Genomic DNA, 17,998 nt, shown 5'->3' on the forward strand with positions numbered 1-17,998 from the left:
ATCTGTGTCAGCTCGCCCACACCAGGGGCACAACAACGGCCACTGCCAATGTCCCAGTCCCTGGAGAGGTCTCACCTCTCACTGAAATGCATTCAGGGCCTATCAGGTGAGTCTCTTTTCACCAAAGCACTGTGCACCTTTCTTTCTGGTGATTTTAGGTTGCTTTCTGAAATGGGTGCGTTTGCGTGTGGGCCCTTTAAGAGGCAGTTTTAATTTCTTTGTGAACCAGCTTTTCTGGGGATGCTTCCCAATGTTTTAGTGGCAGGCAAAGTCAGATATTATGCCACTCGTCTCCATTGTGCTGGGTCCACAAAATGCCTACAGCGGGGGCACTACCTGGCTCAGGGCCCCGCTCCTCCAGGTAGGGCTGCGTACCTGTGGGCTGCTCCCGGGTGGCTGTGAGGCACTCCGGCGTGTGAAGGCAGTGTTATTCCTCTCCAGAAGGGAGTTTCTGCCTCTTCTACCTCAATTAGGATTGTCCTTTGTTGCAGGAGTTCCTCTTATGCAGTTTTTCAATTCTGTCTCAGGGGTAATTTTTCCACGAGTAGTTGTAAATTGGCTGTGTCCACGGGAGGAGGTGAGTTCAGGGTCTGCTTATGCCGCCATCTTGACTTTCTCTATGTTTAGTTTTTTACTATTGTTTGTTTTTGGTAGGAAGATTTGCCCTGAGCTAACATCTGTTGCCAATCCTTCCCTTTTTGCTTGAGGAAGATTCACCCTGAGCTAACATCTGTGCCAATCTTCCTCCATTTTATATGTGGGTCACCACAATAGCATGGCTGACAAGTGGTGTATGTCCGAATCCAGGATCTGAACCCATGAACTCGGCCACCAAAACAGAGTGGGCCAAACTTAACCACTAGGCCACAGGGCCAGCCCCTATGTTTAGTTTTTTGAGGAGCCTCCATACTGTTTTCCACAGTAGCCACACCATCTTACATTCCCACCCAAAGTTCACAAGGGTTTCAGTTTCTCCACATCCTCACCAACACTTGTTGTTTTCTGTTTGTTTGAAAGTAGCCATAATAATGGGTGTGAGGTAGTATCTCATTGTAGTTTAGATTTGCATTTCCCTAATGATTAGTGATGTTGAGCACCTTTTCATGTGCTTATTGGCCATTTGTATATCTGCTTTGGAGAAATGCCTATTCAAGTTCTTTGCCCATTTTTGAATTGGGGTTTGTTTTTCTGTTGTTGAGTTTTAGGAGTTCTCTCTATATTCCTTATTATATATCTGATATTCAAATATTTTACCCCATTCTGTGGGTTGCCTTTTTACTCTGTGGATAATATCTTTTGATGCACAAATTTTTTAATTTTCACGAAGTCCAATTTATCTATTTTTTCTTTTGTTACCTGTGCCTTTGGTCATATCCAAGAAATCATTGCCAAATCCAATGTCATGAAGCTTTTGTTGCATGTTTTCTCTAAGAGTCTTATTATTTTAGGTATTACATTTAGATCTTTGATCCATTTTGAGTTAATTTTTTGAATATGGTATGAGGTAAGGGTCCAACCTCATCATTTTGCATGTGTGATTATACAGTTTTCCCAGCCCCATTTGTGGAAAAGACTGCCCTTCCCCATTAAATGGTCTTGGCACTATGGTTGAAAATTATTTGACCTTGCATATAAGGGTTTATTTCTGGGGTCTCTATTCTGTTGCATTGGTATCTATGTCTATCTTTATGCCAGTACCACACTGTTTTGTTTACTGTAGCTTTGTAGTAAGTTTTGAAATCAGGAAGTGTGTCAGTCATCCAGTTTTGGTCTTCTTTTTTTAAGAAGGTTTTGGCTACTTGGGGTCCATTGAGATTCCATATGAATTTGAGGATGGGATTTTCTATTTCTGCAAAATATGTCACTGGGATTTTTGGGAGGGATTCCATTGAATCTGTAGATTGTTTTGAATAGTATTGACATTTTAACAATATTAAGTCTTCCAACCCATTAACATGGAACGTGTTTCCATTTATTTATGTCTTCTTTAATTTCTTTCAGCAATGTTTTGTAGTGTTAATTGTACAAGTCTTTCATCTCCTTGGTTAAGTTACTTCCTAAGTATTTTCTTCTTTTTGATGCTATTGTAAATGGAATTGTTTTTGTAATTTCCTTTTCCAATTGTTCATTGTTAGTATATAGAAATGCAACTGATTTTTGCATGTTGACTTTGTATCCTGCTACTTTGGTGAAATCATTTATTACTTCTAACAGTTTTTGTGTGTGGAATCTTTAGGGTTTTCTACACGTAAGATCATATTATCTGCAAACAGAGATAATTTTACTTCTTCCTTTCCAGTTTGGATGCCTTTTATTTTTCTTGCCTAACTGCTCTGACTAGAATAGAAGTGGTGAGAGTGAGCATTCTTGCCTTGTTCCTGATCTTAGAGGAAAAGCTTTCAGTCTTTCACCATTGAGTATGATGTTCACTGTGGGTTTTTCATAGATGGCTTATATTATGTTGAGGTAGTTTCCTTCTATTCCTTGTTTTTTGAGTGTTTTTATCATGAAATTATGTTGAATTTTGTCACATACTTTTTTGGCATCAACTGAGATGATCAAGTGTTTTTCTTCCTTCAGTCTGTTAATGTGGTGTATTACGTTGATTTATTTTCATATGTTGAAACATCTTTGCATTCCATGAATAAATCCCACTTGGTCATGGTATATAATCCTTTTAAAATACTGCTGAATTTGGTTTTCTAGAATTTTGTGGAATATTTTTGCATCAGTGTTCATAAGGGATATTGGTCTGTAGTTTTCTTTATTGTAGTGTCTTTCTCTGGCTTTTTAAAATCAGGTTTATGCTGGCCATATAGAATGAGTTCGGCAGTGTTCCCTCCTCTTCAATTTTTGGAAAACTTTAAGAAGGATTGGTGTTAGTTCTTCTTTAAACGTTAGAATTCACAAGTGAAGCCATCAGATCCAGGGCTTTTATTTGTCAGGAGATTTTTGATTACTGATTCAACCTCCTTAATAGTTACAGGTCTATTCAGATTGTCTATGTCTTCGTGATTTAGTCTTGGTAGGTTCTGTGTTTCTAGGAATCTGTCCATTTCATCTAGGTACCCAGTTTGTTGACATACAATTTTTCACAATACTCTTATAATCTTTTTTATTTTTGTAGAGTCAGTAATAATGTCCCCACTTTCATTTCTGATTTTAGTATTTGAGTCTTCTCCCTTTTTTTCTTAGTCCATCTAGCTACAGTTTGTCAATTTTGTTGATCTTTTTGAAGAACTTTTGGCTTCAGTAATTTTCTCTATTTTTCTGTTCTCTATTTTATTTGTCTATGCTCTAATCTTTATTATTTCCTTCCTTCTGCTAGCTTTGGTTTAGTTTATTCTTTTTCTAGTTCCTTAAGTTGTAAAGTTAGGTTGTTGATTTGAGATCTTCCTTATTTTTTTGATGTAAGTGTTTATAGCTGTAAATTTCCCCCTTAGCCTCCACTTTTATTGTATCCCCTAACTTTTGGTATGTTGTGTTTTTATTGTCATTTATCTCCCAGAATTTTCTAATTTCCCTTGTGATGTGTTCTTTGATCCAGTGCTTGTTTAAAAGTGTGTTAATTTCCACAAATTTTTGAATTTTCTAGTTTTCCTTCTGTTATTGATTTCTAACTTCATCCCACTCAGAGAAGAGATTTTGTATGATATCTATATTTTTAAATCTATTGAGACTTAATTTGTGGCCCAACACACAGTCCATCCTGGAAAATGTCCCACCTGTAGTAGAGAAGAATGTATACACTGCTGCTGTTGGGTAGAGTTTCTGTATAAGTCTGTTTGATCTAGTTGATCTATTGTTTTGTTTAAGCCCTCTATTTCTTTACTCATCTTCTGTCTGGTTGTTCTCCTCATTATTGTGAGTGGTGTATTGAAGCCTCCAACTATTGTTGTTAAACTTTCTATTTCTCCCTTCCATTCTCTTAGTTTTTGCCTCATATATTTTGACGGTCTGCCATTGTTTTATCTTCTTGCTGTATTGAACCTTTTATTAATATATAATTTTTTTTTATCTCTTGTAACCTTTTTGATTTAAAGTCTATTTTGTCTGACATTAGTATAGCCACACTTGCTCTCTTTCGGTTACTATTTGCGTGGAATATCTTTTTCTGTCCTTTCACTTTCAACCAGTTGGTATTGCTGGATCTCAAGGGAGTCTCTTGTAGACAGTAGATAGAGTTGGGTCGTGTGTTTTTATCCATTCTGCCAATTTCTGTCTTTTGATTGGAGAGTTTAATCCATTTACATTTTAAGTAATTACTGTTAAGGAGGGACTTCTGTCATTATGCTATTTGTTTTCTATATGCCCTAGAGCTCTTTTTGTCCCTCATTTCCTGCATCACTGTGTTCTTTTGTACTTAGTCCCCTTTGTTTTTGTAGTAAAATATTTAACATCGTTTCTTATTTCCTTTTGTGTATATTCTATAGCTATTTTCTTTGTAGTTACTGTGGGGATTACATTTAACATCCTAAAATTATAACACTCTAATTTGAATTTATTCAAGTTAACTTCAGTAACATAGAAAAAATCTGCTCTTTTACAGCTGTCCCCACCCCTTTCAGGTTTTGATGTTACATAATTATATCTTTCTACATTGTGTGCCACAACACATAAATTAATAATTCTTTTAAATGCTTTAGTTTCTTAAATTATATATAAAACAAGATTTGGAGTTACAATAATACTAGTTTTTAGACTAATAATTGTTTTTTTCTTTTAAATATATCAGTCTCTTAAATCATACAGAAAACAAAAAGTGCAGTTACAAACCATTGTTACGATACTAGTAGCTTTTATAATTGCCCATGTATTTACCTTTATTGAGATCTTTATTTCTCCATATGGCTTTGAGTTACTGTCTAGTTTCCTTTCATTTCACTCTGGAGGAATTCTTGAGCATTTCTTGCAAGGAAAGTGTAATGGTGACAAACTCCCTCAGCTTTTGTTTACTTGGGAATATTTTAATTTCTCCCTCACTTTTGAAGGACAGTTTTGCTGGATAGAGGATTCCTGGTTGACAGTTTTTTTCTTTGAGCACTTTGAATATATCAGTCTACTGTCTTCTGGCCTCCAAAGTTTATGATGAGAAATCTGCTCATAATGTTACTGAGGATCCCTTGTATGTGATGTCACTTTTCTCCTTCTGCTTTCAAGACTCTCTCATTGTCTTTTGAAAGTTTGATTATAATGTGTCTCAGTGTGGGTCTCTTTGAGCTCAATGAACTTGGAGTTCCTTGAGCTTCTTGGATGTTTATATTCACGTCTTTCATCAAATTTAGGAAGTTTTCATCCATTATTTCTTCAAACATTCTCTCTGCCCCTTTCTCTTTCTCTCTCTCTTCTCCTTCTGAGACTCCCACAATGCATATGTTGGTCCACTTGATGCTGTGCCACAGATCCCTTAGGCTCTGTTCACTTTTCTTCAACCTTTTTTCTCTCTCTTCCTCAGACTCAATCATTTCCATTGTCCTGTTTTCAAGTTCACTGATTCTTTCTTCTGCCTGCTCAAATTTGCCTTGGAATCCCTCTAGTGAAATTTTCATTTGTTATTGTACTTTTCAGCTTTCTTTTTGGTTTCTTAAACTTTCTGTCTCTTTATTGATATTTCCATTTTGTTCATACATTACTTTCTTAACTTTCTCCACATCTCCCTCTAGTTCTAAGATAGTTGTTTTAAAGTCTTTGTCTAGTATATCTGCCATCAGATCTTTTTCAGGGACAGTTTCTGTTGATTTTTTTTTCTTTTGAATAATCCATACTTTCCTCTTTCTTTGTATGCTTTGTGATTTTTTTGTTGAACACTTGACATTTGAATCTAATATTGTGGTAACTCTGGAAATCAGATTCATCCCCTTCCCCAGTGATTGCTGTTTTTGCTTCTGTTTTTTTTCTGATCATTGTAGGCTGTCTCTGTGCCGAAAGTCAGCCTGAAGTGTAAATTTAAGGTCTTCTTAGGTCTTTTCTGACCCTTTCCCTGAGCATTCATGGTCATTTTCTAATTTTCCCCATATATGCAGTTGTTATGAATGTTCTGGTCTTTAATGTCTAGCTCCCAGAAGAGGAAAAAGAGAAAAATGAAATGGAGGGGAAGGGTGCCAGCCCTTTAAGTCCCCTGGAAGTCACTTCAGCTGGAGGGGGAGGGGCTTGCAAATATGGGGGCAGGTGCAACAACAATGGCCACTGCCTCTCTGTCTGCACCTCTGTGTTTGGAAGTAGCAGTCAGTGTTCAGAGCACAGATCCCTGATATCTGGAGGACAGGGTCCTTTTTGCCCACCCGGGCTCCCACATACTCTGTGCAAGCTGCTCCAGGAACAGATGTACAGCTGCCTGCCATGTGGCTGGGGGTGGGGAATTGGTAGCTGCCACTGTGCTAAGCACTAAAATTGACAGAAATTAACCATAATTTACCATCCAAGCTTTCCCCCCCCGGAAGTTGCAAGCCTTCAATAGTCTACAGAGTTGCAAAATGGTTACATCAGATAGATTCTGCCAGTACAGTTGTTGTCTAGATGGGAGACAGATTCCTGGTGCTTCTCACTCCACCATCTTCCCAGAATCCTCTAGGCTTAGCTTTTAAGGAACTGCCAAATTGTTTTCCATAGCAGCTGCTTTATTTTACATTCCTACCATTAATGTATGAGGATTCCACTTTCTCCACATCCTCACCAACCAATATTGTTATTGTCTGTCTTTTTGATTACAGCCATCCAAGTGGGTGAGAAGTTATACCTCATTGAGGTTCTGGTATGCATTTTCATAATGGCTAGTGATGTTGAGCATCTTTTCATCTGCTACTGGCAATTTGTATATCTTTGGAGAAATGTCTATTCAGATCCTTTGCCCATTTTAAAAGTTGTGTTATGCTTTTTATTGTTCAGTTGTATGTGTTCTTGATATATTCTGGATACTAGTCCCTTATCAGACATATGATCTGAAAATATTTTCTCTCGGTTGGTGGGTTGTCTTTTCAACTTCTTGATGGTGTCCTTCAAAGCATAGAAGTTTTTAATGTTGACATAGTCCAATTTATCTATTTTTTTCTTTTGTTGCTTGGCTTTTGGTGTCATATCTAAGAAATCATTGCTGATTCTAAGGTCATGGATATTCGTGTCTATGTTTTCACTAAGAGTCTCCTAGTTTCAGCTCTTACATTTAGGTCTATGATCCATTTTGAGTTAGTTTTTATATATAGTTTGAGGTAGGGGTCCAATTTCATGCTTTTGCATGTGGCTATCCAGTTTTCTTAGTACAACTTATTGTAAAGACAATTTTTTTTCCTATTGAATTGACTTGGCACCCTAATCAAAAACCAATTGACCATAAATGTAAGGGTTTGTTTCTGAACTCTGAATTCTATTTCATTGATCGACATCTCTCTCCTATCCCAGAACACACAGTCCTGATGATTGTAGCCTTGTAGTAAGTTATGAAGTTGCAAAGTTTGAGCCCTCCAAGTTTGTTCCCTTTTAAGATTGTTTTAGATATTCCGGTTCCCTTGAATTTCCACATGAATTTAAGGATCAGTTGTCAAGTTCTACTAAAAAGGCAGCTGGGATTTTGATAGGGATTGCATTGAATCTGTAGATCAATTTGGGGAATATTGCCACCTTAACAGTATTAAATCTCCCAATCCATGAACATAGGATGTTTTTCTATTCACTTAGGTCTTTCATTTTTTTCAATGATGTCTTGTAGTTTTCCATGACAATTCTTGCACTTCTTTTGTTAAATTTATTCCTTATTATTTTATTCTTTTTGGTGTTATTTTAAGTGGAGTTGTTTTCTTAATTTCATTTTTGGATTATTCATTACTAATATTGAGAAATACAACTGACTGTTGTATATTGATCTTGAATCTACAAGCTTGCTGAACTCATTTGTTAGCTCTAAGAGTTTGTAGATATATGATCATGTCATCTACAAATAGACATAGTTTTACTTCTTCTTTTCCAACCTGAATGCCTTTTATTTATTTTTCTTGCCCAATTACCCTGGCTAGAACCTCCAGTACATTGTTGAATAGAAGTGGTGAAAATGGGCATCCTTGTTTTGTTCCTGATAGTAGAGGGAAAGCATCCAGTCTTTCACCATTAAATATGTTAGCTGTGGGTTTTTCCTAGATGGCCTTTATCAGTTTGATGAAGTTCCCTTTGATTCCTAGATTTTTAGTGTTTTTTTTTTTTTCCATGAAAGGGTATTGGCTGTTGTGCAATGCTTTTTTCTGCATCTATTGATGATCATGTGGGGATTTTTTCTTTATTCTATTGATATGATGCATTACCTTGATTGATATTTGTATGTTGAGCCAACCTTGCATTCCTGGAATAAATCTCATTGAGTCATGCTGTATAACCCTTTTTCTATGTTGATGGATTTGGTTTGCTAGTATTTTTTTGAGGATTTTGCATCTACCTTCATAATAGACATTGGTATATAGTTTTTTCTTGTGATGTCTTTGTCTGATTTTGGCATCAAGGTAATACTAGGCTCATATAATAAATTCGGAAGTGTTCTCTCCTCTTCTGATTTCGTTTGTTTGTTTGTTTTTTGAAGAGTGTGGAAGAGATTGGTATTAAGTCTTCTTTAAATATTTGGTAAAATTCACCAGTGATGCCATCTTATCCTGAGCTTTTCTTTGTGAAAAATTACTAATTTAATCTCTTTACTTGTTACATGCCTGTTGAGATTTTTCTGTTTCTTCTTGAGTCACAATCAGGAATTTGTGCCTTTCTAGGGGTTTGTCCATTTCCTATAGGTTATCTAATTTGCTGTGGTACAGTTGATCATATTATATTCTTATAATCCTTTCTTATTTCTGTAAGATCCAGTACTAATGTCTCCTTTTTCATTCCCGTTTTTAGTAATTTGGGTCTTCATTCTTTTCTTCTTGGTCTAGCTAAAGATTTTCCAATTTTGGTCATCTTCTCAAAGACTGCATTACACTTTATTAGTTTATTAATAAGTATAATAATATTTAAGAAAAATATGATCAAGAAGTATAAGGTCATGAACCTATCCTTACCTATATTGACTATATTACTAAGAATATATTTATATTAATTGAATATTTTTAAGATGTTAAAAGAATAACTTGAAGAAGTTATTTCTTAAAAACACATTTTGAGTAAAAGAATAAACTTAGCAAGTTTATTCTGAGTTTTTGGCGGCTTTAGGAAGATTGTGGAATGTAGCAGTGAGACAGACAGATATGTCCCTGCCCTCAGAGGCTTCCAGTCTGGGAGACAGCTAAACCTGCATTTGCCATGAGGCAGCATATGCACTGGCAGGGTAAGTACAGGCTGCTGTAGGAGTCCATGGGGGGGTCCCTGACCTGGTGAGCTGTCACTGGAGAGCCTGCAGCCTGGCTGTGCCACCTCCACTGCTGCCCAGCCCTTTCTGGCTGTCTGTACCAGGATCTGGAGAGGTTGGACAGACAGCTAGGTGAGCCTCTTAGGGCTCCATGGACATGGGACTGGCAGGGGTGGGGCATGAGATGAGGGCACATGGAGGTGGGTAAGGTTGGGTGGTCAGGCCTTTCCCAGATGGCTGTGGGCTGGGTACCACCTTACCTCTCATACCCTCCTGCCTGGTACTCTCCAACTCTGGAGGGCAGGAGTGACATCAAGCACCCTTCCCTGGTGGATTAGGGGCCCTGTTAGTGCCCCTTGTGCTCCACCAAACCCCCTGGAGGCAGGTGGGACGCAGGAGGGAACCTGAGTCCCAGAGGTGGATCAGATGTGCCCTGGGTGAGCTGGCCAAGCTCCCCAGTGCCATAGCCATTCCACCTGGTACAGCAGTGATGCCTCTCTCCTTATGCCCCACAGCATTTGAAAACAGGGCCCTGGAATCCGGCTGGCTTGGTGGGAAGAGGAGGAGTCCCCTGCAGATGCTCTATGACCTTGACCAGGTAGGTGGACAGACTCCTGCTCCAGGAATACCTCCCTCTACTTCCAGCCACAGGAACCCAAGAGCCCCAGTGCAGACCTGCTGTCATGGGACTGGAAGCACACTGGGGCATGGAGAGGCTTCCTCTGCAAATCCAGGTTCTGTCCGGAGAGGAGAGTGCCTGGGGCTGTGACAAGGGCAAATCCTGGGGAAGCTGAGAGACCTGGCGTCTCCACCCACCCATCCACCCATCCATCCTCCCCCCAACAGTAGAAGCTATACTCTGTGCCAGGCACTGTTCTATGCATTACGGATATGAAAGAGAGTACACAAACCCTGTGCCTGCCCTCAGGGAGTTTGGGAGTCTAGTGGGGAGACAGTGATGAAGTGAACCTCCGAATTTTAGTACCGGCTGCGATAGGAAACATGTGGGGAGCCCCCACCTGCACTATTCTCAAGCACACGGATCAGGTGGCTCACAGGCCCACATACTCTACTTGTGCTGTGGCCCTGCCGGGACCACACACAGCCCCAGATGCACACACAATCGTACCTGATGGAAAGCCACACGCCCCTGACTCACACACACCCCAACAGGCACACTCAGAGGCACCCATTCGGGCAGCATGTATTGAGCACCTACTGTATGCAGGCTGTGCTCAGGATGCTGTGGATCCAGTGGCAAGCAGGTCAACGAGTCCCTGTCCTTGTGAAGCTGACAGTCCCATGGGGGAAGACACTTGATCCCCTCCTGCACTAACCTATGACTGATTCGAGTCTAAACGGGAAGTACCAGGTGTAATGAGAGCTCTAACAGGAGGGTCCTGGGTTATATGGGGGAGAGAGACCCTCTCTGAGAAAGGGACATTGCAGCTGAGACCTGCAGAGGGAGAGTTAAGAAGCAAACGGTAGGGGCCGTGTGCCTGGCAGTAAGCAGAGGACAGAAGAGGGTGTGTGCAGTGAGCCAGAGGTGGGCAGCAGCCCAGCAATGCCCAGCAGGTGGGGCAAGGGTAGTAGGGAGCCATGGAGAATTTTAATCCAGGGAGAATGATCAGTTAGTCCCGGGAAGGTGGCTGCTCACAGAATCCCTGAGGGCTGAGCCGAAGTGCCCGAGAAGCCCACCTGGTCCACACGCTTGGACTGCAGGTGAGGAGGCCTTGGTTCAGAGAGGGTGACTGGCTTGCCCTGGGCCACACGGCAAGCTGTGGGCAGGCCAGGCTGTGTTGGAAGGCCCATAGCTGGTGTATTAAATTAAATTAAGACTACGCAGATTATGGTCTGCTGAATGAGGAGGCACAAGCCACCCGCATGGGGTCGGCACGGAGCTCCCTCCGCATCCCAGCTCCCACTTTGGGGAAGTGAAACCCCAGGATCATTCTGATTAAAGGCGCAGTTTCAATCCTCTCACACAAAGGAAGTAAAGTCACAAGATTTATTACTTACAGATCCCAGAAACGGGGGTGGGGCTCAGTGAGCCGCGGGAAGGGCAGTCCTCTGTCCCAGGTCACCAGCAAGCAGGAGATAGACAGCAGGGTAGCACATCTGTTACTTATAAGGTGTTTGGGGCAAAGATCACTAATGGGGGCTCATCTCTAAGTGGTTATTTTAAAAGGTGCCCCAGGAAAAGCAAAGCGGGAACTTGTGGGCATCCTAAGCTCAGGTCTCCACCTAACTCTCCAGACTCCAGGTGTGAGCAGGGTGGTTCATACTGTGAAAGGCCCGGGCAGCAGCTCGCAGAGCTGTCTTCTCATCACACAGGCTCTCATCAGGGCCCCGGTTCCACTAGCTCCACAGCCTTCTGAAGGGCAGATGGGGCTGGCTCAGGCCCTCACAGCCTGAGGATCCAGTGCCCACAGGGCGGCAAGGCCCTGGAAGCGAAGCACCTTGCAGCTAAGACATAAGAACAATAAAAACAATTTCCCAACAAGGGCTAACTGTACCAGGCCCTCTAGTTCTGTCAACCCATTTAGTCCTCATGGCAACCCAATAAGGTGGGGCTGTTGCTATCCCTGTTTACAGATGAGGAACCTGAGGCACAGGGGGGCTAAAGACCCTGAGAAGGTCACAGAAGCCACAGGGACTAGAGCCAGGCTAAGGATCCAGGCAGCTGAGTCCAGCCAGCCTGAGAAGGATGAGGACTGTAGCTGTAGGATTCAGCCCCAGACCAGCGGGCACAGCGCTGGCTTCCAGTCCAGAGGGACCCAGGCTGGAGCCCCACCCTCCTGACTTGAGAGCTGTAGGAAACTCATTTCCTCTGAGGCTCAGTTGTCTCAAGTGTAAAATGGAGATGCACTGACTGTGTTAGTATTCATGGGGCTACAAGCAACAGAAAAGTCAACTGAGGCTCCTTTAAGCCATTAGCATAGTCAGTACTTACTTCCCACGATGCTTAGAGACCAGCAGCCCCACTACAGCAGCAACACACTTCCCACCATCATCCTCTGGTTGTTGACTTCTGCCATAGACTTGTTGCCTCATGGCTGCAAGATGACTGCCATGGCTCTGGACATCTCACAGGACAGCATCCCAAGCAGAAAGGGAAGGGGTGGGGCAAAGGGTTTTTCTCCTGGCAGGAGCCCTCTCCTTTTGTCCTGAAGGAAAGTCTTTCCTCGGAGCCATCCAGCATACTTCCTCTTACATCTCCTTGGCCAGAACCAGGCCACATGCCCAGCCCTGGACCTGTCGCTTTAGTGAAGGTGTGTAAGGTTGCCATGACCAGTTCCTCCCTGAGGCTGGGCACATGGCCTAACACAACTGCTGGCAAGGAAGGAGGGAGACTGACAGGCAGGTGGATGGCCAACAGTCCCTGACACAAGAAATGCGTTGGGTTGTCTGGAAGCTGAAAGCAGACCTTGGCTGTGAGGCGCTGGGTACAGCATTCTGACACTCACACAGAGCCAGACTCCTGAGGCCAATCGTGTGAGTCAGTGCCTCAGAGGGTGGGAACAGGAGCCTGTTAAGTGCCCTCAGCCCCCACAGCCGTGGCTGCACTTGGCAGGTGAGGTTTTGAAAAAGCAATATGAGCCCCTGCAGGGCAGTCAGCCCTCCCAGAGCATCCCGTGCAGAGCACCTCTCCTTCCCGCCTGGCCCCAGTTACCCCTGTGCATCCTTCCAGGCAGCGTCTAGGCAGGTGTGCCGCATCAACTGCTCTGTCAGGTGCTTATGTTACTTTCTCAAAATCTCACCTACAGGGATGCATGTCCCCTGTCTCTCTGCTTTGACTTTTCATTTTGAAAAAGTCAAACTTATGCAGAAGTAGCGAGAATGGTGGAGTGCACTCTGCATTGCCGTCACCAGTCTGAGTCTTGTTTCACCGAGACCGCCTCCGAGTCCCACCTGGAATTATTTTGAAGCAAATCCCAGCCTTGTTGATTCTGTGACTATTTCAGTATACATCTCTATAAGAAAGACTCCCCACAACCCTTCCTTTTGGAAACATTTTTAATTTACTTCTCCACCCTTTTTAAACCCAAAGTGTGGGACAACACACCACTTAACACACTTTGAAGTCCTGTTCTGCACTTCAGCCTTTTCACTTAAAGCACCTCAGGTGCCTGTGGGATACTTTCAAAGGCATCAGAAGCACCTGTGCACACACCCTCACGAGCACACACATCATCCAGCCCCCCTCGAATGTTCTGCAGGTGCTGGGTTGGTGTCCCACCATCGCAGACACTGCTCTGGCCTCCTCGAAATGGAAATACTGAAGGCTTCTTCCTTAACTGAGATGTAACTCACATACCATAAAATTCACTCCTTTAAAGTGTACAGTTCAGTGGATTTTAGTATATTTACAAGTTTGCATAACCATCACCACTATCTAATTTTAGAACATTTTCATCACTCCAAAAAGAAACCCAGTACCCATTACAGTCACTCCCCATTCCCCCTCCCCCCAGCCCCTGCCAACCACCAATCTTTCTGTCTCTATAGATCTATTCTGGGCATTTCATATAAATGGAATCATAAATGTGGCCTTTTGTGGCTGGCTTATTTCACTTAGCATAATGTCCTCCAGGTTCTTCTATGTTGTAGCATGTGTCAGAACTTCATTCCATTTCATGGCTGAATAGTATTCCATCATATGGATATACTATATACTATGTATCCACTTATCAGTTGATGGACATTTGAGTTATTTCCACTTTTTGGCTGCTGTGAATAATGCTGCTATGAACATTTGTGTACAAGTTTTTGTGTGATGTATGTTTTTGGTTATCTTGGAGATATACTTAGGAGTGGAATTGCTGGATCATATGTTTACTATTTTGAGGAGCTGCCAAACTGCTTTCCACAGCAGCTGCACCATTTTACATTCTCAGGAGCAATGAGTGAAGGTTCCACTTTCTCCACATCCTCACTGATATTGATTGTGTTTTTTATTATATCCTTAAGGCTTTTAATGTAACTTTGAGAAATTAAAACACTGTTTCCTAAGAACTCTTAGACCAATAACGCCAAGGGGAGGGGCGGGGCACTGGAGGGGTTAGTCTTAGAGGTGGAGACCCTGTTTAGGACAGAGAAGACTTGAAGAAAGGGAGGGGGAGCCTGCAGGTGGTGGCCTGGATGTCAGCATGGCTGAGGCAGGCAGGGAGGGTTGGGCCTGGGTGTCCTCCTAGTATTACCTAACACAAGAGTTGTGCAGTGCATAGCAAGCTGCGCGGCACATAGTAAGTGCTGCATAAATGCTGGCTGTTACCACTTCACCGAGGAGCGACAGGCCCAGAGAGGGCAAGCTTCCTGCCCAAGCACTGAGATTAGAATTCGTTTGGGGGGGGCCGGCCCTGTGGCTTGGTGGTTAAGTGCGCGCGCTGCAATGCTGGTGGCCCGGGTTCGGATCCCGGGTGCGCATCGAGGCACCACTTCTCCATTCATCCTGGGGCCGGGTCCCACATACAGCAGCTAGAAGGATGTGCAGCTATGACATACAACTATCTGCTGGGGCTTTGGGGGGAAAAAAATAAAATAAATAAAATCTTTAAAAAAAAAAAAAAAAAAAGAATTCGTTTGGGGGGAAAAAAAGAAATCAAGACCCCAAAGAACATGCCAATTCATAAATAAAGAATTAGCTAATTTTATTATTGAACGAAAAATATCCTGATAGCCTGCAAGTGGCTGCATCTTTCAACTCTACTGATATGGAATTAAAGCTACTGTTCTTATACACTATCCTACTTCTAGTAAACACTGAGGAGATATTTAACTTGCCCCAGAGGTTAGCGCTCCGAAGTCATGCTTATCAGGCCTCCTCTGACCTTGTCATATTCATTATCAGGACCTCCTCTGTCCTGAATGCCCAACAGGTGATTAGTCACATCCTTCCACATGCCTCAGCAAGGTTAGATTCATTCCCCCCCAAATCCAGGTCCAGGACACATCCCTGCGCCCCAAGTCACACAGTGAGCGGTGGCAGCGCAGGGGCTCGGGTCCAGGTCTCCCGCCTGCCGCCCGACCCTGGCCCTGCCCCTGCCCCGCGTGCCTGGGCGCACCGCACCGGCCAGCAGCCCTGACCCGTGCCCCTGTCGCCCGCAGGGCCCGCTCTCGGCCCTGGCCGAGGTGCACCGGCAGCGGCGCGACCTGCTGCGCCGCGCCTGCAGCCGCCACACGCGCCGGCAGCACCTGCTGCGGCCAGAGGACCTGCGGCACGTGCTGGTGGACGACTCGCACGGCCTGCTCTACTGCTACGTGCCCAAGGTGGCCTGCACCAACTGGAAGCGCGTGCTGCTGGCGCTGAGCGGCCGCGCCCGCGGCGACCCGCGCCATCCTCACAAGACGCAGGCGCACGCGCTGGGCCGCCTGCCCTCGCTGGCCGACTTCAGCCGCGCCGAGATCAACCGGCGGCTGCGCGCCTACCTGGCCTTCCTCTTCGTGCGCGAGCCCTTCGAGCGCCTGGCGTCGGCCTACCGCAACAAGTTCGCGCGGCCCTACAGCGCGGCCTTCCAGCGGCGCTACGGCACGCGCATCGTGCGGCGCCTGCGGCCGCGCCCGCACCCCGACGCGCTGGCCCGCGGCCACGACGTGCGCTTCGCCGAGTTCCTGGCCTACCTGCTGGACCCGCGCACGCGCCGCGACGGGCCCTTCAACGAGCACTGGGAGCGCGCCCACGCGCTCTGCCACCCGTGCCGCCTGCGCTACGACGTCGTGGGCAAGTTCGAGACGCTGGCCGAGGACGCGGCCTTCGTGCTGCGCCTGGCGGGCGCGCCCGGCCTGCGCTTCCCCGCGCCGCCGCCCAGGGGCACGGCAGCCGCCGCGCGCGCCCAGGCCGCGCGCCTCTTCCGGGACGTCAGCCCCTTCTACCAGCGGCGCCTCTTCGACCTCTACCGGATGGACTTCCTGCTCTTCAACTACTCCACCCCCGCCTACCTGCGGCTGCACTAGCCCCCGACGCCCCGAGCTATGGGGGCGGGCCGGAGAAGGTGCGTTTCTGACGAGCCCCCAAGATGCTGGTGCTGAGGCTCGGGGACTACACTCTGAGAACCCCTGCACCCTCACTTACGTGCTCGGCCAGCCCCCCTGGGCCTCCATCACACCCCGCGGGGTTTGGGTGCAGCCCACCTCGGGTGGCTGTACATCTGTGTGCCCGCCAATGCCAGTTGCTAGATGCTTGCTTCGTCTAACTACTCCAGCTGGCAGGCTCTTCCCCTTGGTGAGTGAGGACTGGATAATAGTTTTTTGGGTTGTGAGAGGCCATTTTTTGGGTCACCTCTGCCCCCTAACCTGTCTGTGGTGCGACCTGTCTTGGTGCAGACTGTGGCCCATCCCAGTGCCCTCCTCACCTCACCCACTCTGGTAAGGACAGCCTGGGCCAAGGAGAGAAGCCCTCCTTTACTGGATTCAGGCTAGAGCCATCCTTGTTGATGGGTGCGGCTCAGGTGCCAGCCATGAGCTGCCTTCTACTCTGCCTGTGACAGAACAGGGCCACCTCTTTCTGTGGCTGCCCCGTCCTGACCCCACCCTTGGTCTCAGTCTGGCGAGATGCTTGGTCATCTGTGCCTGCCTTGAGGAATTCCTCCTTCTCTGGCTGGCCTCTGACCTCTTTTTCTCTCTGGCTGGCACCAGAATATGTCTGTCCTCTTAGATCACAGGCTAACTGCCTGTCCCCCGATGGCAAGGTCCCAACTGGGCCATCGGATGACCTGAGAAAGGGTCTCATGCAAAGAGCTGGACAAGACATGAGAGTGCCCAGGTGGGCTCTTAATCTGGGACCCCCTTCAGTGATTTTGTATTAAAACCATGCACCAGTTCCTAAAGGGATTTATAAAATGAATAAAGGAAACTTCAACTAAATTGGAGTCAGGAAGGCATGTAGGGGGAGCTCTCATGCCCTGTCACACATCATCAATTACTCCAAACAGGAAGAGGCCTACACTTGCATCTCTGACAGGAAGTACAACTACTTGACTACTAAAGGAAGATTTCTTTCCCCACCCAGCCACAGCCCAGCCAATGGGAAATGCCACAGCTCAGCCAATAAGGAGCCCTTGCCACCTTGAACTGTTACTTTCCCCCAATGGATTTTCCTTTAGAATAGCCCTTCCCTACTCCCCATTTTTCTCTATAAAAGCAGCTCCCCTTTTTTGTTCTCTGGATTTGCCTATGATTTGCTGTAGCATACATATCCTGAATTGCAATTTTTTTGGCTATTCCCAAATAAACTCATTTTGAGGGTTAAATAACATGCGAATTTGCTTTTTAAGTTGACATATATGGTGTCAGAAGTGGGATCTGAAGGAAGTGGTCCCCCAGAATTGAGCGAGGTACCAGCACCAAACCCCTTGTGTTCATCGCTTCTGTGAGTTGCTGCCTGCTTTCAGTTTGATGAGTCTCCTCTCAGATTCTGAGCTCTGCTCTCCATGTGTTTTGAGCTCTCCAACTTTATTCAGGATTGAGAGAGGCTTTGTCCTCTTGTGGGAAGGACCTTGTCCTTCCCAGTTCAAGGCTGTGTCCTTGGGTTCAAGGCATCATCCTTGATGAGTATTCAGTTGTTTTCTGAAGGTAGTGCTGTTCTTTTTGGGACTCAGGCTTGCTGAGAATCCAGTTTTCTTTGGTTTTCAGATTCCTTTTGGAATCAGGGCTGGAATCGGGCAAATTTCTTTTTTTAGGTTC

The 17,998-nt window shown here is 45.0% G+C and overlaps 1 protein-coding gene across 1 annotated transcript in view; it reads left to right on the top strand.

Annotated features, from left to right (window-relative positions):
* CHST13 (carbohydrate sulfotransferase 13) overlaps positions 1-17,553 on the top strand; it is a 33,280-nt gene extending 15,727 nt beyond the window's left edge. Inside the window, exons 2-3 of the mRNA XM_087431756.1 lie at positions 9,832-9,914; positions 15,425-17,553. Coding sequence (XP_087287882.1) covers positions 9,832-9,914; positions 15,425-16,270 — 929 coding nt within the window. The 3' untranslated portion in view covers positions 16,271-17,553. The remainder of the gene's footprint in view (positions 1-9,831; positions 9,915-15,424) is intronic.
* Positions 17,554-17,998: the final 445 nt, after the last annotated feature.

Source organism: Ceratotherium simum, chromosome 5 (assembly GCF_057802395.1).
Source record: "Ceratotherium simum simum isolate JZ-2026a chromosome 5, ASM5780239v1, whole genome shotgun sequence".
In the NCBI taxonomy this organism is placed as follows: Eukaryota; Metazoa; Chordata; class Mammalia; order Perissodactyla; family Rhinocerotidae; genus Ceratotherium; species Ceratotherium simum.